This window comes from Ahaetulla prasina, chromosome 13 (assembly GCF_028640845.1).
Source record: "Ahaetulla prasina isolate Xishuangbanna chromosome 13, ASM2864084v1, whole genome shotgun sequence".
Taxonomy (NCBI): Eukaryota; Metazoa; Chordata; class Lepidosauria; order Squamata; family Colubridae; genus Ahaetulla; species Ahaetulla prasina.
The window spans coordinates 11,498,872-11,521,500 of NC_080551.1; the positions used below are offsets into that span (position 1 = coordinate 11,498,872).

Below are 22,629 nucleotides of genomic sequence, written 5' to 3' on the forward strand. Positions count from 1 at the left end.
AGCAAGACGAGGCTGGCTGGAATATTCTGGGAGTTGCATTCCCAACATGCCTGGAAGACGCCACTTCGGAAGAGCCTGCCCCATTTTGTGTGGATGTGACCATTGATCCTTGTAGACCGTTGTAATTGGCACCAGTTCTGTTAAGACGTGTAATACTCACTCCTTACATCAGAAGATGCTATGGGGCTGCGATTGACTGCTTTGTATTGGTTGAAGCTGATATGAGTTGGGAGTCCCACAGAGCATGTTCTTCACTTTGGTTTTTTCAGAGGTTGTGAGGAAATTATTCCCTTGCTACATTTTCGGCAATCGGCACTTTGCCTATGAGTGGCATCTTAAAAAATTGTGTTCACATGCAGCAGAAATGCCAGTGGTTCAGGGTTAATTAGTTGGCCAGATCAGTATGAAATGGCAAAGCAATTTTAATGCTGTTATCAACATTTTTCTTCACACACAGAAAATTAACGTGTCAGGGGAAAAAAAAGACTAAGAAAGGAAAGTGTTTGCTTCCTGTGAGCAGAATCTCTTGTGGAGCATTCAGTTACACAGAGTGCCTTTGTCCCTCTCACCCAAAATTTTGTCTGATAGCATGGATTTACCTGCAAGCATGAATTGTGGCTTTCCTGTGGCTTAATTTCCCCTTCTTAATATCCCTTTGGTCTTTAAAGAAGTTTTGATATTCAGCTTTCCAAGAAGTCTAGTTTCTCTCTGTGTCCCTGTTGTTGTTGTTGTTGTTGTTAATTGCGAAGTCGTGTCTGACCAATTGCGACCCTGTGGACAATGTTCCTCCAGGCCTTCCTGTCCTCTACCATCCTCTGGAGTCCATTTAAGCTCACGCCGACTGCTTCAGTGACTCCATCCAGCCACCTCGTTCTCTGCCATTCCCTTCTCCTTTTGCCCTCCATCGTTCCCAGCATGTGGTTCTTCTCCAGTGAGTCCTTGCTTCTCATTAGGTGGCCAAAATATTTCAGTTTCATGTTTCCCTGTTAAACAAGTCTAATTCTCAGTGAAAACTAGAAAACAAATCAACGTTTCCTGTTTTTTCCCCCTGATAGATTAGAACCCACCTTTCTACAATGAGACGATCCTTATTGAATCAGAAAGTTTTGGCTATTAATAAAAAAGCGATCAAAGTTTTGAAATCGCCTGAAATATATACTCCTTAGAAACACCAACTAGGTTTAAGGGTGGTGCGAGGGAAGCAACTCCACCAATCCTTTCCTCCCCTGACTTCTCAATTCCAGTTTGAAGTGCCTGGTTTCTGTCTGTCTGTCTGTTTCTGTCACTTCTTGGTGTTGCCCTCTTTGGTTGAGAAAAGCAGAGATGTTTCAGAATGACATCAAATGAACGAAACAACTCAGCTTGGACAGGAATGCAAGAGGTGATGCAAGGATATCTGGGGCAGTTTGGGGGGTGGGGTGGGGTGGGATAGGAAGAATTGGGAAGTTACAGACCTAAAAGGAAACGTGTGGGTAGACAGAAAAGTAAGGGACACACCATCTATGCCTGCAATCGCAAACCGGTGGCACGGATGCCCAAAGTGGCAGACGAAGCCATATCTCTCAGCATGCATGGCCTTGCCTGTTTGTCTTTCGGGTTTCTGACGTGCATGCGTGTGCGATGATCAGCTGTCCTCGCACGCGCCAGTGCCAAAAACCGGTGTGGCCATGCACGCCAGCCAGCTGATCGTCGGGCACGCATGCGCACAACAACCCGGAAGTTTGGCTTTTCTGGAGCGTGGCCCTGATGAGCGTACACAAGTGATGTTTCCGTGCGACGGCCAAAAAAGGTTCACCATTACTAATCTATGCAGTTTTAACACTGATGCACTGGAGCAATTATTAAAAGACACGTGAACTTCTCTCTCTCTCTCTCTCTTTTTTCCTGCAGACTCTCTGGAAATGAAAATTGAAGAAGAAATGGATTTTCTGACAGAGCTAGCTGAGAACATTACTTCTGAAGGAACGGTAAGGTTTTGGGGTTTTTTCCCCCCCATCTTCCATCACAGGGCTTCAGCCATTGATTGAGGAACAAAAATGCACATGACCCCTCACAAAACTAATTTCCTTCCATTTATTTTTATTTATTTATTTTTGGTCTTTAATCACGAGGAAGCAGCTCTTCCTTTTTTAAAAAAAATCTCTGCTGGTTTTATTTTCTGAAATTATTGCTTTCTGAATCATCTCTTTGTGTGCCCAGAGTGATGGCCGAAAGATAGTTTGAGCTGGTTAATACATGGTTTGGGATTTTTGAGCAATGGGTTTGCAGGAAGAAGGACTGTCTTTGTACTTGAGGATGGGTGTCGTCACTGCTTGAGAAAATTCTCTGATGTATGTTAGATGGAAGACCCTCTCTCTCTCTCTCTCTCTCTTGGCAACTTCGAGAACTGAATTAAGCACTAATGAATGAGCGAATGATTGTCTTCCAACCTGCTCTGTGAATGAAGACAGACAATCTTTAAATTGGATGAATGAATGAATAAATCTTTACCATTTGGGAAAGTTATCCCACATTGACTTGAAATATTTTTAAGCATCTTGAATAGAATTCCTAAACATCCGTGCAAGTTGTTGTTGTTGTTATTATTATGGTTCATGGCACAGTCAACCAGATGATCAGACTGGGTTTGGTGTTTTTGTCAATCTATCAAGTCCTTACCAAGGACCTGGGATAGGCAGATGCGGATGTTTTGATGGTGTTACAGATATCGTCGCAGGATGGAAGCTGTTCTGAGTACAGCTGGCTTTTGCAATTGACTGATGGAGAATTTGTCAATGCCGATGGGTTAGATAGATTAACAGAGTTGGAAGGGACCTTGTAGGTCATCTAGTCCACCCACCCACCATCCCCGACAAATGGCAATCCAATCTGACCTTGAAAGCCGCCAGTGATGAGGCTTCCCCAACTTCTGAAGGCAAGCTGTTCCATTGGTTGATTATTTTGACTATCAGAAAATTTCTCCTTATTTCTAGGTTGAATCTCTCCTTGATCAGTTTCCATCCATTATTCCTTGTCTAGCCTTCAGGTCCCTTGAGAATAGCTTGACCCCCTCCTCTCTGTGACAGCCCCTCAAATATTGGAAGACAGCTATCATGTCTCCCCTGGTCCTTCTCGTCACTAGAGTAGCCATGCCCAATTCCTGTAACTGTTCTTCATATTTTTTCATTTCCAGTCACCTAATCATCCTGGTTGCTCTTCTTTGCACTTTTTCTAGAGTCTCAACCTTTTTTATATAGTGTTGTGACCAAAACTGGATGTGATATTCTGAGGGTGTTCAAGTGGTGCTCCAGTTGTTTTGGGATTACACCCAAGGCGCCTACTTTCCTTTGCCACAGTCGTTCTATTTCTATTTGCAGGTGTCTGTGTTGTGTTATCCTCACCAGTGCTTTCTCTTCTATTCTGCTGTCTCCAGGCACTGCCACATCCACTATCCAGACTTTTTTTGTCTTTGTTACTGACAATTGTTAAGTCTGGGTGGTTGTTATTATTACATTTATTTTCTGTCCATCTTGTAGTTTGAAGTGCCTCTGAGTGGCTTAACTGGATCAGGGGTAGCACAATTGACATGAGTCCATTTGCTGGGATTTGGGTCACCTAGCAGCAAGGATCTTTGAGCGTTGGCCACAGTTAGATGCTGGTTGTCCCCCTGGACCTTTTGAAGGATAACAGTTTCTACAGTTGCTGATTTGGAAGGTGGTGGGCTAGTAGTGTTGTTTTAGACATCTGAAATGAGAAGGATGAAATCAGTTGAATGGCAGAAGGAAGAAGCCTTCACTGCAGTCAAAGACATTGGCAGGAAACTGGCCTTAGCGCTCACACCTGTTTTTGATGGATGGAATAGTTGGTCTACTATTTTAACTGGCTGTTCTCAGTGAGAGTTTTGTGTCTTCTGCTATTGGTTCCATGCTTCTCTTGAAGGAAGCCAACTCTTCTAGGTTGGTCAATGCCTGTATGGAGATAGTAGTGTGGAATATATAGAGCAGAGCCAGTAGTGAGGCCCACTGGAAACTTACATTTATTTTTCCACACGATGAGGGGATTAGGGCTCATGTCTTGTTTTAACTGTGTCTTTTATGGACAAATTGATGCACATTATTTTATTGAAAGAGGTCTTCAGAGAAGTAGTTGATGGGATGGGTACCCTCAAAGCTTCTTGCTGTTCAAAATGTCCTTAATACTTTGCTATTAGTGGCAGTTGGTTGTGTTTTGTGACTAATTATAAGTAGACTTTGAAATATCAAACCAAAGGGCAGAATGGAAAACGTTTTAAATAAATACTTACAGTAGAGCTCCCAGTTGGTCTTTTACTCTGGTCTTTTTAGCTTCAGCAGCAGGTGGCTTTGATCTTCTTTACATTGATGTTGGATGAGACGTTTTCCCTATCCACCCACTTTGCTTGAAGCACGTCAGATCCCTCCCAAGTCATATTAAGAACTCTGTTCGGTTCTCGTATGTTTTGAGAATGAAGACGTTTGTGTCTAAATGACCCCGACGTGCTCTTCTTTTGGCTTGTTGCATCACAAGACATGAGGGCAATCTTGAGAGAATTGAACACCTTTAAAAGCAAGACTAGGCAAACTTTTTCTAGATCAGCAACAGCGGTCAGTTGGATATGTTGCTTAGCCCTTTTATTTTCAGTGGGGGAGTTAATTGACCTAGCTTTTTTTAGGGGGGAGCGTCTGGGGAGGCACTGATCATAATTAAAGTGCAAGGTTTAAGGAATTGAGATTTTGCAATAATGTGGAGAAGCAGAGCAAGCTTTTCTCTTCCTGGATCTGATTACAGAGTAACAGAGTTGTAGGTCATCTAGTCCAACCCCCCGCCCAAGCAGGAGCCCCTACATCATTTCTGACAGATGGCAGTCCAGTCTCTTCTTGAAAGCTTCCAGTGATGAAGCTCCCACAACTTCCGAAGGCAATTTCTCTTCCATTGGTTGATTGTTCTCACTGTCAGAAAATTTCTCCTTATTTCCAGGTTGAATCTCTCCTTGGTCAGTTTCCATTCATTATTCCTTGTCTGGCCTTCGGGTGCTTTGGAAGGCAGGTTGTCCCCCTCCTCTCTGTGGCAGCCCCTCAAATATTGGAAGACTGCTATCCTGTCTCCCCTGGTCCTTCTCTTCACTAGACTAGCCATGCCCAGTTCCTACAACGTTCATCGCATGTTTTAGCCTCCAGTCCCCTAATCATCTTGGTTGCTCTTCTCTGCACTCTTTCTAGAGTCTCAACATCATTTTTATATTGTGGTGACCAAAACTGGATGCAGTATTCTAGGTGTGGTCTTACTAGGGCTTTATGGAATGATATTAGTACCTCCCTTGATCTTGATTGTATCCCTCTGTTAATGCAATTTAGGATTGGCTTTTTTGGCTGCCGCCACTCACTGTTAGCTCATATGTAATTGGTTGTCCACTAAGACTCCAAGATCCCTCTCACAGTTACTGCTCTTAAGCCTCTTTTCACCCAGTCTATATGTGTACTTTTGGTTTTTATTGACTAAGTGTAAGACTTTACTTTTCTCTACATCAAATTTCATTTTGTTAGATAGGGCCCAGTATTCAAGTCTGTCAAGATCCAGCTGGATCTTGAGCCTATCTTTTAGGGTGTTAACTATTCCTGCTAGCTTAGTATCATCTGCAAATTTAGTGAGTTCCCCTTCTATTCCCTCATCTAAGTCATTTATGAAGATATTGAAGAGTACTGGGCCTAAGACAGAACCTTGTGGTACCCCACTGCTTACTTCCCTCCATGTAGATGTAGTACCATTGAGGACTACTCGTTGAGTATGGTTTGCCAGCCAGTTACACATCTATCTGATGGTGATGCTATCTAGCCCACTTTTTTCCTAGCTTACCAAGAAGTAGGTTAGTTCTGTAATTCGGGTTTTTCTTAAGAGGATGCATATTATTGCTTGGCTAATCTCTTAGCTCAAAAGCCCATGTTGCTTTAAAAAGTGAGCTGTTTATGAGTCAAGTGTGGTGCCTTCCATCTATGCTGGATTTCAGGTCCCATAATCCTGGGCTTGCTCCTGCTTTTGACCCTGGCTAATGTTGCTCTCAAATGTAGTTTCTGCATGCGGAGAAGCCTCTCTTTTTTTTGCGTTTCTCTCTACAGGTTGTGGTTATTAGTCACGTCCAATCTTGCATGTATTTTTAACAAAGATAATTTTTAGAAAAACCAACCACAGTAATCGCATCTCTTGGCAATGGTTTCCATAAATTGGATTACGTGTTGTGTGTCAGAAAATTACTTGAGGGTGGGGAGGAGGGGAGGCTTACATAAAGGACGAGAGGTCGCCCATCAGGTTTGCTGCTAGCTGTAGAAGCAGCTGTTGGGTCTACGTTTTGGTTTTGCTTTATGACTAATATGCAAATATAGGACCTTTCGCCGCGAACTTAAAACCTATTTATTCCGTCTAGCTGGACTGGCTTGATTTTAAAATTTTTAATTTGCTTTTATGGGTTTTTAAATTTTTGTAAATTTTATAGGGTGTTATTGTATTTTAAATTATTGGCCAATTGAATAAGTTTTTTAAGGGGTTGTTCTTAATATTATATGTACTGTTCTTTTTGTATTTTATTCTGGCTGTGCACCACCCTGAGTCCTTCGGGAGAAGGGCGGTATACAAATTAAAATATTATTATTATTATTATTATTATTATTATTATTATTATTATTATTATTATTATTATTATTATTATTATTATTATTATTATTATAGTGTTATTGAGCATTTATGAAGCTGCAGTATAGCAGTTTTTTTTAAAAAAAATCAACTTGATATCCACTGTGTGGGTATAAATGACAATCCTAGGAGATGGATATTATGAAATCTTTTCCCCCTACTGCAGATTAAGGGAGTGGGGTGGACTAGAGGTGTGAATTTGGCTACTCGCCTAAATTCCAGCCTGCTTTGGGCGTCAAACTGAGGATTTGATCAATCTCCAAACCATTGCATTCATGTTGATTAGATAGGTATCAGTTCCTTCCTTAGGTTGTGATTGATTCTTGGTGACTTAACGGATACATTCATGTAGGCAGGGCTGGGTTCTACTTATCTTTACTACCGGTTCGCAACAGGATTGCACACGCGTGTTTGCTTTGCTTGTGCGCACGCCAAGTTTCTGCGCATGTGCAGATCACCTACGACGACATCCAGGTTGGTGGGCGGAGCTTCCCGCCGGTTTTACTACCGGTTCTTGCGAACTGGCACGAACTGGGGGGCGATCCACCACTGCATTTAGGGTTCTTTGGTAACAGTATAGAACAGGGGTCTCCAACCTTGGTCCCTTTAAGACTTGTGGACTTCAACTCCCAGAGTTCCTCAGCCAGCTTTGCTGGGAGTTGAAGTCCACAAATCTTAAAGGGACCAAAATTGGAGACCCCTGATATAGAATATTTTACTATTACCTTCTTCTGGGATTTGTTTTTGTGTGTCAGATTTTGTCTACAACTAGGGGTTTCCCACCGAAGGACTTCACAGCTTTGGAGGATAATTCCATATCCACTAGTAGATGCTATCATCTGCTGTCGTAATACATCAGTTATCTAACTAGCCCTCTGATAATCAAATGTATATTTTCCTTGAAACGTCTCCCTTTTTTTTAGAAGATTTAGAGAATTAAAAGGCATTGTAGGCTCACTCAGCATGCCTCTTGATCTGTTATAGATATTTGGGTGACTAATTTTCGAGCGTTTGCTTTGAGCAAGAAAGAGCGGCTGCCTGCCAGAAAGTTCCAGATGAATAAACTTCGATCTGTGGTTTTAGGTTAGGTCTTAGTAATTGCTCTCTTTTCACAAAAGGACAGCTTCTAGCAAGTGAGGAGTCTAAGGATTTTCATTGGATAGCTGGTTTGTTTGCTTGCAAGACAAGGAGACGGCTACCCTTGGACATCAATAATCGTTGACGTATCGCCTGGATTACTGCAACGCTCTCTACATGGGGCTCCCCTTGAAGGGCATCCGGAGGCTGCAGTTAGTCCAGAATGCGGCTGCGCGGGTGATAGAGGGAGCCCCTCGTGGCTCCCGTATGACACCTATCCTGCGCAGACTGCACTGGCTACCTGTGGCCTTCCGGGTGCGCTTCAAGGTCTTGGTAACCACCTTCAAAGCGCTCCATGGCATAGGGCCGGGTTATTTACGGGACCGCCTACTGCTACCGAATACCTCTCACCGACCCGTGCGCTCTCACAGAGAGGGACTCCTCAGGGTGCCGTCAGCGAGGCAGTGTCGTCTGGCGACGCCCAGGGGAAGGGCCTTCTCTGTGGGGGCTCCCACCCTCTGGAACGAACTACCCCCAGGACTTCGTCAACTTCCGGACCTCCGAACCTTCCGTCGCGAGCTTAAAACACACTTATTCATTTGCGCAGGACTGGATTAGATTTTAAATTTATGGGTTTTAAATGGGTTTTATTTTTTTATATTGTTTTTAAACATTCGGCCTTTTAGAATAAGTTTTTTAATTGTTATTTTAATCTGTATTTATGTGTTTTTATTTGCCTGTGAACCGCCCTGAGTCCTTCAGGAGATAGGGCGGTATATAAATACGATAAATAAATAAATAAATAAAATAAATCAAGTGATCTAGCTAGGATGAATCAGGATAGAGGCACTTCTTGCGGTTTCGTGCGTGAGAGAGACTGGTGGAAATGACTGTGCGGGCCAGTCTTCCCCCGCCCCCTTCTCCTTCAAGTATTCCTTTTAAATGGATCTTTTCTGGTATGGCATCAGGAATGTCAAGGCGAATGGAAAGTTTGCCGCAGGACCAGTGACCACAATTTCCTGTTGCTCAGTATGGAAGAGAGAAGAGAAGTTTAATAACCAACAAGCAGATTACACTTCATTCATCGCATTGAAAGACTGCAGAAATGTGCCTGAGATATTTGAGATAACCCTCAAATAAATATACATTTGCCCGAAATGGCATAGGGCCATGCTGGCACTTGACACACACACCCCACGCTCCCCCCCACTTTTGGCATGCAATGGCAAAAAGGTTAGCCATCACTGGTATAGGGATTTGTGCCTGAGCAGGGGGTTGGACTAGAAGACCTCCAAGGCCCCTTCCAACTCTGTCAGTCTATTCTCTTCTTATTCTTCTATTTTACATACACATATACATAATGTGAAAGAGACAGACAGACAGACAGACCGACAGACAGATAGATATAGATATAGATAGATAGATATAGATAGATAGATATAGATTAGATAGATAGATAGATAGATAGATATAGATATAGATGATATACATATAGATATAGATATATATGAGATATATATAGATATAGATATAGATAGATATAGATATAGATATAAATAGATATAGATAGATATAGATAGAAGATAGATAGATAGATAGATAGATAGATAGATAGATAGATAGATAGAGATGATATAGATATAGATATAGATAGATAGATATAGATTAGATAGATAGATAGATAGATAGATAGATATAGATGATATAGATATAGATATAGATAAATAAATATAGATTAGATTAGATTAGATTGATAGATAGATAGATAGATAGATAGATAGATAGATAGATATAGATATAGATATAGATGATATACATATAGATATAGATATATATGAGATAGATATAGATATAGATATAGATATATAGATATAAATAGATATAGATAGATATAGATTAGATAGTAGATAGATAGATAGATAGATAGATAGATAGATAGATAGATAGATAGATAGATAGATATAGATGATATACATATAGATATAGATATATATGAGATATATATAGATATAGATATATAGATATAGATATAGATATAAATAGATATAGATAGATATAGATTAGATAGTAGATAGATAGATAGATAGATAGATAGATAGATAGATAGAGATGATATAGATATAGATATAGATAGATAGATAGATAGATAGATAGAGATGATATAGATATAGATATAGATAGATAGATAGATAGATAGATAGATAGATAGATAGATAGATAGATAGATGATATAGATATAGATATAGATAAATAAATATAGATTAGATTAGATTAGATAGATAGATAGATAGATAGATAGATAGATGGATGGATGGATGGATGGATGGATGGATGGATGGATGGATGGATAGATAGATAGATAGATAGAGTTAAATAGATAGATAGATAGTGTTAAATAGATAGAGATAGAGAGATATACATATCATGTGTTAAATTAGATCATCCCCCGGTGAGATGATTAAGAAGCAGTGGAAGAGACAGAAACATTTTGCTTTCAGTTGAAATAAGACCTGATTACTTTGATTCAAGGTTTAGATCTTGTTGTGATTTTGGGGTTGAAACAGTCTTGATGTCCCCGATGGATAACTTGCAATTGAAGAACAGATCTAGATTTGCAGAACCTCCTATCCCGTCATCATGATTTCTTTTGATCCTGCATCTTTAACCTAGAATTGGGAGGTGCAGTGTTTTAGACAGGCTAGTAATTTGGAGGCTCTCTGAAAATGCTTCAGGAACACCAATTAGGTAATGTCAGTACTAGCACTGATCACTAGCGCTGATGATGTAACCTAGCTGGATAACGAAACGTCTGCAAACAAATAAACAAGCTCAGAGAGCACAAAGGATCCCACAAAGAAATAAACAAACACATTCATTCACACACACTCAACCATGCCTCCGTGTTTATATGTTCTTATCAGTTCTGCTGGGAAACAAAAATATACTTCACCCGTTCCTATTTGCAGGTGTTTGGCATGATGGATATGTGAGATCTGATATGCCTATAAAAATACATGCCCCATCCTAAAGAAACAGAACACTGTACAGGAAAAAGGGCAGCTATCATTTTGGGATAATCTAGGATGCAAAGGTTTAAAGCATCTTTGAATGAACAAATCTGGCCATCTACCTACCTACCTACCCACCCACCCACCCACCCACCCACCACCCACCCATCCATCCATCCATCCATCCATCCATCCATCCATCCATCCATCCATCCATCCATCCATCTATCTATCTATCTATCTATCTATCTATCTATCTATCTATCTATCTATCTATCTATCTATCTATCTATCTATCTATCTAATCATTATCTATCATCTGTCATCTATCTATCTGTCTGTCTGTCTGTCTATCTATCCATCCATCCATCCATCCATCCATCATCTATCTATCCATCTATCCATCTATCATCTATCTATCTAATCATCTGTCACCTATCTATCTATCTATCTATCTATCTATCTATCTATCTATCTATCTATCTATCTATCTATCTATCTATCTATCTATCTATCTATCTAATCATTATCTATCATGTGTCATCTATCTAATCATCTATCTATCTATCTATCTATCTATCTATCTATCTATCTATCTATCTATCTATCTATCTATCTATCTGTCTGTCTATGTGTCTGTTTTCCAAAAGAGGTACTTTTGGAAAACCTGCTTTCCTGTGGTTTGTGCCCCTTCTTCTGGAAATGGATCTACAAAGTACATATCTACTACTAGGTGGTGCATTTTAAGCAACTCCAACCACAATTCTTAGCCTCCCCAAAAAAATTAATCCAAAATGACAGAGTAGCTGGCCTTGAGATTAGGTTTAAATGGAGGATGTACCAGAAGCTCTAAGGAAGGGATGATGTCATAAGTCCAGAAAAGCATCTCAGTCCTCAGGGCGTAACACCGGAAAGATGACATTATGGTCACTAGAATAGCTTGACAAAGTTTCAGGCATTGTTTAATGTCCCTCACATCTACAGTCATCTTTTATCTGATAGGATCCTTCATACAATAGAGGAGGCTATTCTGGAAGAAGCGGGAATATTAGGGCAGCTGATATTTTTAATTCTTTAGTTAGAGGTTTTCAAAAATAGACTGGACCACCCTTTGGTTGGGATGGTCTGAGACTCCAGCCTTGGTGCACAGAACACTGTTACCTTCCCACCAAAGGTGGTCCCTATTTTTGTACTTGCATTTTTTATGTGCTTTTGAACTGCTAGGTTGGCAGAAGCTGGGACAAGTAACAGGAGCTCACCCCATTATGCAGCACTAGGGATTCGAACCGCTGAACAGCTGACCTTTCAATTGGCGAGCTCAGCATCTTAGCCACTGAGCCACCCCAACAATACTACTTTGGGATTAAATAATAAATCAAAGCTCCATTCTGATGGACTGTAGAAAGTCATAAGTATAGAACTAAGGATCTATTGAGCTGGAAATGTAGCACTGTTATCAAATAGGCCAACCTTGTGTTTGATATTATTGCTGCTAGATGCAAAACCTGTTTGGAAAAACCGAAGCATGCTTGAGAATCCCTTAAGTCCTGTTCCCTGCCACTGAATCTGTTCCATTGCATGGGATGAAGTTCTTCTTCTGCTCCGTCCGCTTCAAAGTGGCAGTTAGCTTTCTCCTTAAATGCAGGGAGGGAAATGTGGGATTTGACCTCAAAGAACAAATGCTGACTTATCAATATGGACAGTTGCCTTGGGTGGGAGGAGAAGGGCTCAAAAGCCCTGGACATTACTAAAACAGATGACCGCATTATGAAATCTGGAAGGAAATTTTTTTTTTCCTTTTGGATAAGGTTGCTGCATATAAAGGAAAGAGCAAAAGAGGAAAAAGAGCATGACTTAAAAAGGAGATTTCCCAAGCAATGTTGAATAAAAAATTATCTATCTATCTATCTATCTATCTATCTATCTATCTATCTATCTATCTATCTATCATCTATTTCTATTATATCTATCTATCTATCTATCTATCTATCTATCTATCTATCTATCTATCTATCTATCTATCTATCTATCTATCTATCTATCTATCATCTATCTGTCTGTCTCTCTTTCTTTTCTCTCTCTCTCCCCTTCTCTCTCTCAGATGGTTTGGACTGGTTCGGGAAAACCAGTAGGGGAAATCATGGGTAGGTCCGCTCTCTCGCCCCGCCTCTATGCTATCCTATTTAGGCACATTTTTGTGGCCAGGCGCATGCATGGAAGGCACATGCGTGAGAAAAGCACATGCACGGAAGGCAGGGCGCATGCACAGAAGGTGCCTGTGCGGCGAACCGGTGGTACCCAAAAGTGAAACCAACCACTGTTCAGGATGCTTTTTCATGTATCATTCACCTCTGTAAGTCACAAAAAGGAAAAAAAAAAAAAGGGCCAAGGATCAGCTGTAAAATTCACTGTACAAGAAGGAAGCTGAAAGGCCCAGAAGCTTTTTTTTTCCCCACAAGAACTTTGGTTTGTTGGCACGTTATTTGGCTGTAGCTCTGCTGCCCCTTAAGTCTGAAGGTTTAAAAGAAGGCTGGTCACGTAGGAAAATAAATGGATGCAAGCCTCCCCTCATGATGTTGAGAGGAACTGTCCTTTTGACCTTCCTGCACTTACAGGCGTATCAGGGAATATGTGCCATTGCCCCCCGCCGGTTCAGAGAGTGACTGTTCTCACCCAGAAGATAGGAGACAGGCAGGCTAATGAGCTCCAAGACCTGGCATTGGCCTGTTTAACATCAGGGCTTTTCCTCCAGAGATGTCACCAGGCTTCTTGGTCTGGGCTGCCTCTCCGTTATTTCATGTTTATTTTGCCCTTATTTCCAAGGCATTGGTGCAGAAGAAGGGAAGCTATATACATCAAGTTTTCCCTTCCCTCCCTTGCCCTCCCTTGCCCTCCCCTTCTCCCTCCCCTTCCCTCCCTTGCCCTCCCCTCCCCTTCTTCACCCTCCCCTTCCTTGCCCTCCCCCTCCCTTGCCCTCCTTCAGAATGAGCATGACTGTATGACTGTAAAATTGTTGCTGGTATCCTTAAGATTCATATTGACTGTTTCTCTATGACTATCATTAAGTGTTGTACCTTATGATTCTTGACGAAAGTATCTTTTCTTTTATGTACACTGAGAACGTATGCACCAAGACAAATTCCATGTGTGTCCAATCACACTTGGCCAATAAAAAATTATTCTATTCTATTCTATTCTATTCTATTCTATTCTATTCTATTCTATTCTATTCTACTCTACTCTACTCTACTCTACTCTACTCTACTCTACTCTACTCTACTCTATTCTATTCTATACAGACAGTCCTCAACTTACAATTCATTTAGTGATCAAAGTTACAAGAAAAGTCGTAAAATAGGGACAAAATTCACTTAACAACCGTCTCACTTAGCAACAGAAATGCCGGACTCAATTGTGGTAATAAGTCAAGGACTACCTGTACTGTTTGATGGGGAGGCTAGGAGTTGTTGTCCAATACAGCTGGAATATTCTTGCTTTCTAGAACTTCCAACCGCTCATTAAGCTTCTCCATAGATAATTTCTATCATATTTGAATCTGGCTCATCTCTTATTCCTTTGTATGGTCTTCTGCCGAGTTGCAAAGGTAGCCACCAGTCCTTGCTTGGATGTGAATTTGTGTGCGTGTGTCTGTGTTTTAGTGGTACCAGGTAATGTCAAAAGTGCCTATAGTCAAGGCTATGGTTTTCCCAGTTGCAGTGTATGGCTGTAAAAAGTTGGACCATAAGAAAGGCTGAGCGCCAAAGAATTGAGGCCTTTGAACTCTGGTGCTGGAGAAGACTCCTGCCAGTCCCTTGGACTGCAAGGCGATCCAACCGGTCAGTCCTAGAGGAGGTCAACCCTGACTGCTCTTTAGAAGGCCAGATCCTGAAGATGAAACTCAGATACTTTGGCCACCTAATGAGAAGAAAGGACTAATGCTGGGAAAGATGGAGGGCAAAAGAAGAAGGGGACAGCAGAGAACGAGGTGGCTGGATGGAGTCACTGAAGCAGTAGGCAGGAGCTTAAATGGACTCCAGAGGATGGTAGAGGAAAAGGAAGGCCTAGAGGAACATTGTCCATGGGGGTCACGATGGGTTGGACACAACTTCGCAACTAACAACAACAGATAATGTCAGTAAGGAAGGGTAGGGATAGATGTTTCTCCTCCTCTGATTTTAATCTGTTGCCTGGCACCCTGGAGTCTCTCTGGTTTTTCAGAGTGATGATTATCTGACATGCAGGGTTGATGAATGTAGACAGCTGGGGCTTGTTACTGTCATCCGGGAAGGTTTAGTCACTTCTTTCCTCTTTCAAAGCAACCCACTCCCTGCCTTCCTCTCCTCCGTTGTGGCCTCCTGCAGTTTGAGGGCCTGTCCTTCAACTCTTGAGAATTTCCTAGTCACCATGACTGTTGCTGAGAATTTGGCGGTTGACCTATAGATCAGCAGAAGAACCGTCTTGGTTAAGAAAACGTTATTATTCTTATTTTTTTAAAGAAGGAAGACGAAAGCTAAGAAAAACTAATGATTAAGATGAGGAAAAGAGAAGCAGTAAAGAAAGAGGACAAAGGGCTGTCCAGTCTCTTCTTAAAAGCTTCCAGTGATGGAGGATCCACAACTTCTGGAGGCAAGCTGTTCCACTGGTTAATTGTTCTCATGGTCAATCTCCTAGCTAGAAATCCTTGCTTTACTTATTATTTGCAGCTTTATGGTTCTGCTGCTGCTGCTGTTTCTCCTTTGTTGTATAGAATAGAATAGAATAGAATAGAATAGAATTTTATTGGCCAAGTGTGATTGGACACACAAGGAATTTGTCTTGGTGCATATGCTCTCAGTGTACCGATTGGGCGGATTTGCAATTATTGTAAGTAAAGAAACAAATCCAACCTATACATTGAATTTATGGCACTATGTGAATTCTCCTAAAGAGTTAATTCATTAAGTAGACTCATAGAGAGTCTACTCTCATGGTTTTACCGGGGTTTTACCGGGAGACCTTTGATGGACTTCTATGCAGGGAAGACCTTCTTCTGTTTATTTTTTTAAGCAAACAAAGAGTGACACTGGTAATGGAGCAGACTCTGTTGTCAGCCAGGAAGCATTTAAAAAAAAAAAAGAAAAAAAGAAAGTCTAGGCAGAGAATTGAAGACGGTGCTGCCATCTGCTGCTGCTTCCCTTAATATTTCTAGAAATACACATGATAGCAGAATTCAAGTTTATCTGCAAATAAGGCATCCCTCTTGATCAGTTGGTCTCTCATTATGCCCAAAAGGAAATGGTGTTTTTTTTGTATAAGTTTTTATTGATTCTATTCTATTCTATTCTATTCTATTCTATTCTATTCTATTCTATTCTATTCTATTCTATTCTATTCTATTGATTTTTTTTTAGTTTCCCCCCCTCCATACATACACAATTCATGAACAGAGTATTGGCCGAATCATATCTTATACAATTCAATATATTCAAATATATTTTACTTAGTTACAGTTTTTGCCATAGTTTTTTTATAGTTTTTTCATAGTTTTTTTATTCATTTCCTAATATTCCCTGGTTCATTTTATTAAATCGCATCTTCTTTCGCCCCCAAAAGGAAATGTTATGTGATCCTAGATCCTAGATGGTAGGATAGTAAAAATGAATGACGTCATAACACCAAGCATGCTTCTAAACAATCTTTAACTTAATGCTTATTTTACCAATGCAATTAGAATAGTGCAAAAATTAGGAAGCAAAGACTTTCCGTTTGGCAGCTAAGTTATTCAGGCTATAAGTTATTCATACTGCTGTCCTGTGTCTTTTACTTATGACTAACTTCACTGGATATAAAAGGACAAGTCCAGTCCCATGATGGCGAACCTATGGCACGTGTGCCAGGGCTGGCACTCAGCACCCTCTCTGATGGCACACGAGCCGTCGCCCCAGTTCAGTTCCGCCACGCATGCGCACGCATCTCCCACCGGCCAACTAGTCTTCGGGTCTCTGCCACGCATGCACAGGGGGCGGAGCGTGTGCAGGGGACCGTACGCATATGCGCAGGGGGCGCATGTGCATTGTATTTTGGGGGTTTGGGTGCATGTGTGCGCATTCATGCACCTGCGCACGCGCTTTGGACACGGTCTGGAAAAGGTTAGCCATCACTGGTCTAGTCAATCAACTTTAGCAGTCTTCTTGACTTTCTTTATTTAAAGGTAGCAAATCCCTAGGGAAAGTTTATTCGTAAGACCTTCACAGTTTGGGAGATGAGAAATCCTGTTGTGTACACACACGTGCGTTTACATACACTGCAGATTTTTAAGAAAAGACTAGACAGTCACTTCTCTTCTCTTCTCTTCTCTTCTCTACTCTACTCTACTCTACTCTACTCTACTCTACCCTACCCTACCCTACCCTACCCTACCCTACCCTACCCTACCATACCCTATCCTACCCTGAGGTTCAAGTGCTGATGTCTTGGAACAATGTTCCTCAACCTGGTCCCCTGTTGGGCAGTTCCCCAAATGGTCATCCAGCATGTTGTCCTTTATATCTCGATTGTCCCAACTTATCTAGGAGCCACAACGAATTGCAAAAGCGGCCTTACAGTATGCAATTCTTTGTGCCTTCTGATTTATTTTTTTGTTTGTTGATTAAATACATAAACTGCAGAACCTTAACAACTAGTAATAGTTTACACCAATAAATACCCAACAAACCAACACTGAATACAACCAAAGTATATTAAATTACAAGCTCATTGAAACAACCCATCGAAAACTATGTTTATACCAGATCTTGTACTTATAAAACTTCTTTACAAGGAGGCCTGGGGATGAATTTTTTATAAAAAGCTTTGAGAAGGAAAAAAAAAACTGGGACAGGGTGAAATTGCTTTGGGGGCTTCAGCAAACTTGTGGGTTGTCAGTCATCTATCTCTAGTGGCTTAGATCTTTTGATGGATTTCCCCCTGAAGCATCTGCCCAAAATAACCTCCTTTAGGAGAACTTGATCCTCTTAGGAAACCAGGCAATAAAGTCACTATCCTCATAGGGGAGTCATTATTATGCTTTTTTAAAAAAAATTAATGTTTTGAAGCACTCCTTTGGTGCTGTTTGGTACCGACTTCAGAAACATCCAAGATTGATCCTGAATAATTGGCCTCGCATGGAAGTAGAGATGAGAAGTGAGTTGCCCACCAACTAATTAACCAGTCCTTAAATAGAAAGAATGACTTTTTCATGGTTTGCTCTGGAACCTCCTCTGATACTCTGACTCTACCTTCCTAATATTTTTATTCTAAGCTTGTTGATTTCACCATAATCAGTTTTCTGTTGCTTATCAGGAAAGCTTTCTTACAATGATTTTGAGACCCCGCTGTCTCTTTTGGTTGAGTTGGAGGCCAAGTTCAACGTTGGGCATACATCTTAGGCTACATCTATAGAAGTTACTACGTCTTGTCTCTAAATATACCTTCTGGGATCTTCCATCAGGAAAGATCAGGTAGGGTTCAACAGTTCCAGCTTGAAATCGTGAACAATTTCTACCAGTCCATGTTGGAGATTTTGGAGAGTGCTACTCTTAGTGGCTAAGATGCTGAGCTTGTCAATCGAAAGGTCAGCAGTTCAGCGGTTCGAATCCCTAGTGCTGCATAACGGGGTGAGCTCCTGTTACTTGTCCCAGCTTCTGCCAACCTAGCAGTTCAAAAGGACATAAAAAATGCAAGTAGAAAAATAGGGACCACCTTTGGTGTGAAGGGAACAGCGTTCCATGCGCCTTTGGCGTTTAGTCATGCCGGCCACATGACCACAGAGATGTCTTCAGACAGCATTGGCTCTTCGGCTTTGAAACGGATATGAGCACTGCCCCCTAGAGTCAGGAACGACTAGCACGTATGTGCGAGGGGAACCTTTACCTTTTTACTCTTCTTTTTCTCTGAAATGAAGCTGTCTCCTTTTCCTGCCTTTGAAACCAGTTTATCAAAATGGTGTTGCTGAATTTTTGGTCGTGGTCCAAGCTCTTCAACACGTCATTCTTTGGAGGTGTTTAACCATGCAAAAGATTTTGAGGATATGTTTTACAAGTGGTGTGTGATAGGGTCTGTCCATTGGAGTTTTGGATGGTCAAGGAAAGTAGGAAGGACATTTTTTTTTTAAAAAAAAATCTAATTGAACTGAGTTGTGTCCTGCTGGTTTGGTCTCTATTTCTATCGGTTTTCTAAAGTGCAGCGATTTTTAAAACTCTGCTACTGCTTTAATATTTCCTCCTTGAGGTGTTTTGGTTTTTCTTGCAAACAAGCAGAACTGAAAAGGGCCAATTAGTTTTGTCATTATTGATGTGCTCTGTAGGGTATTCTTTAGAATTTCTTTGCTTTAATCGCAATCCCATTCCAATTATGGATGGAGTCCAGGGGAGCTTTGGCCCTCCCCAAAACCTTTTTTCTCTGTCTTCTGAAAAGGCAAACAAGTTGGTGTCTTGATCACCTTTTGTCCTTTTTCATTAGCAATGAAGCAAAGTTTTTGACTGCAAAAAAAAAAAAAAGCTGCTTGGTGCTTTTACAGGCTTTTATTTCTAATTGCTCCTGTTCCATTTTAGCCTCTTCAGGTTGAGAAGAATCATGTTGTTATTATTTTGATTATTGTCACAATTACCGTATTTTTCGGACTATAAGATGCACCGGAGTATAAGACGCGCCTTAGTTTTTGGGGAGGAAAATAAGAAAAAAGCTGATTGGGGGTGGATCGGCCTCCCAGAATACCCACAGTCAGCTGTTCCCAGAGGTGAGCTTTAGCAACAGGTTCATTGGTTGTGAGCTCTGCGCCTTGCTTTTTTTTTGAGAGGCTTTTTTTAGCCTCTCAAATGGAGGTTTCAGAGGCTTTTTTCAGAGGCTGGGCAGGTCTACATTTGGTGTATAAGACGCACCCAAATTTTCACCCTCTTTTAGGGGGGAAAGGTGCGTCTTATACTCTGAAAAATACAGTATTTCATTTTCCCCCTTCAAAATTTGAACAGGCAATCCAACCGGAATTATTTAGGGGGAAAAAAACTTCTTGGACTAAAAAGTTATGAATGTGTAGACAAGAAGAGGAAAAAGGAACTAAACATTTTATGAATTGTCCAAAGATGCAAAAACTTCCAATCAGTTAGTTCTCCTTCCGTATCTTTAGTACTCTCTCCAACAAATTTCTTTTCCAAGAAATTTCTGTGTTGTGTTTAATCTTTTCATTTAAAGTTGTTGAGTGCTGAGGAAAGCACAGCCACTGAGAAACAGAACAAACCCTCATAGTCAGGTTAGTTCTGGGGGTAGCAGGAAAGTACAGTTAGATACCGTATTTTTCGGAGTGTAAGACGCACTGGAGTATAAGACGCAGCTTAGTTTTTGGAGAGGAAAATACCAAAAAAAATCTGCCTATCAGGGATTCATCTGGCTAGCGTCCTTAGTCTGGTCAGATTTAGCACGTTAGTATGCTGGTTTTTATCCCCTGCTTGGGGATAAAAAACAGCTTCTAACGCACAACTGATCTTTGGACAGAAAAGCAATGAGAAAAGAAGGCAAACCATGGAGATCACTTCCCTTGCTAGAGACTCTTTAGGGCTGGAAAAAAAAACTTCACAGCTGAGAGTTGGAGGGAGCAGGCAAAGTGCTTCACTTGCTAGCACCTTGTTAGGGCTGAAAAAAAGCTTCACAGCTGAGAGTCGGAGGGATCAGGCAAAGCACGGAAGATGCTTCACTGAAAAAAAGCTTAGCATGGAGATTGCTTCACTCACTAGCGCCTAGTTAGGGCTGAAAAAAAAGTTTCAAAAAAGCTACATTCAGAGTATAATACACACCCAAATTTTCAGCGTCTTTTAGGAGGGAAAAAAGTGCGTCTTAGACTCTGAAAAATACAGTAGCTTGATTCGAGCCAATCAAAATGGTAACTTGGTTACCTCCCTGATAGGTGAACCCAGAATACCTCTAGTCAGGAATGGCCATTACAGAGAATTCTGAGGCTTTGCCCATTTATTTGGAAGGTTGCCAAGATTGGGAAGGGTCAAACAAAATGACTGAATTAGCAAGAACAAGTAAGATGATTAAAGGCCTGGAGACTAAAACGTATGAAGAACAGTTGCGAGATTTAGGGATGGTTAGTCAAGAGAAAAGGGATGCAGTTGCTCAGTGACGAAGACACTGAGCTTGTAGATTGAAAAGGTCAGCACTTCAGTAGTTCGAATCCCTAGTGCCGTATAATGGGATGAGCTCCCGTTATTTGTCCCAGCTTCTGCCAAGCTAGCAGTTCAAAAGCACATAAAAAATGCAAGTAGAAAAATAGGGACTACCTTTGATGGGAAGGTAACAGCATTCTGTGCGCCTTAGGCATTTAGTCATGCCGGCCACATGACCACGGAGATGTCTTCGGACAGACCTCTTCTGGCTCTTCGGCTTAGAAACAGAGATGAGCACTGCCCGCTAGAGTTGGGAATGACTGGCACATATGTGCGAGGGGAACCTTTATCTTTTTAATCAAGAAAAAAGAAGGACTAGGGATGGCTTGATAGCAGTATTCCACTATTTGGGGGCTGTCCTAAAGAAGAGGGAGTCAACTTATTTCCAAAGCACCAGAGAGCAGGACACAAAACAATGGATGGAAAGAATGAAGAAAAAGAAGCAATCTGTAGTTAACTTTCTAACAGTGAGAACAATCAACCAGTGGAACAGCTTGCCTTTAGAAGTTGTGGGTGCTCCATCACTGGAGGTTTTTAAGAAGAGACTGGACAGCCACTTGTCTGAAATGATATAGCTTCTTCTGGTTGAGCAGGGGATTGGACTAGAAGACCTCCAAATTCCTTCCAGCTCTATTCTGAATGAAAGATCTCCACTCTACTTTGTTCTGTGAATGAATAGTATCTGACACTAGATGGCATCTACATTGCATCAGTAACCGTCTTGTTCTTAACAGAAAAGTATGCCTCTGAACGCTATTTAATGGCCAAGTGGAAACTGTGAAGAGAAGAGCATGTTACCTTATATTGATTTATGGTTCAGTCTAATAGCTATTGCCTAGGCCAGCTTTTACTAGTCTCCTGTTCCCCATCTGTGAGATTGGAGTGACTGCCATCCACAGCCAGCATGACAAGTTGGCCCAGGGAGATATGATGGCTCAGTGGTTAAAGATGCAGAGCTTATCAGTTTGAAAGCTGACAGCCTGGGTTCGAGACCCAAGCACTGTGCGACGGGGTGAGCTCCCATTACTTGCCTCAGTTCCTTCCTTTGCAGTTCAAAAGCACCCAAATACGAATAGATAAATAGGTACCACTTCGGTGGGAAGGTAATAGAATAGAATAGAATTCTTTATTAGCCAAGTGTGATTGGACACACAAGGGATTTGTCTTAGTGTATATGCTCTCAGTGTACATAAGGAGAATAAAATACATTCAACAAGAATAAAAAGATACAACACTTAGTCAAGGTTACTAATAAGCTATCAAATCGAACTAGAAAACAAATAAAAACAATATACTTGAAAGATACAAGCAACATGGTTATAGTAATAAGTTGGAAGAGATAGATACTAGTAAGGAAGAGAAGAATAATAGTAATACAGTCTTAGTAAATTATTTGACAATGTTGTAGGAATTAGTTGTTAAGCAGAGTGATGACATTCAGGAAAAAACTGTTCTTGTGTCTAGTTGTTCTGGTGTGCAGTGTTCTATAGCATCATTTTGAGGGTAGAAATTGAAACAATTTATGTCCAGGATGTGAGGAGTCTGTAGATATTTTCACAGCCCTCTTTTTGACTTGTGCAGTATACAGATTAGTATGCAGTTTACAGCATTCTCAAAATGGGTTGCTTAGCTTTTAGTCCTAAAGTTTGCTAAAGCCAGCATGAATACAACTGGCTATGAAC

General features: G+C 41.0%; 1 protein-coding gene across 2 annotated transcripts in view; it reads left to right on the plus strand.

The window, feature by feature from the left end:
- AKAP13 (A-kinase anchoring protein 13) overlaps nucleotides 1-22,629 on the plus strand; it is a 138,337-nt gene that overhangs the window by 1,179 nt on the left and 114,529 nt on the right. For both annotated transcript variants that reach the window (XM_058156699.1, XM_058156697.1), the window contains exon 2: nucleotides 1,891-1,967. In XM_058156699.1, the coding sequence (XP_058012682.1) occupies nucleotides 1,902-1,967 (66 nt within the window). In that variant the 5' untranslated portion in view covers nucleotides 1,891-1,901. The remainder of the gene's footprint in view (nucleotides 1-1,890; nucleotides 1,968-22,629) is intronic.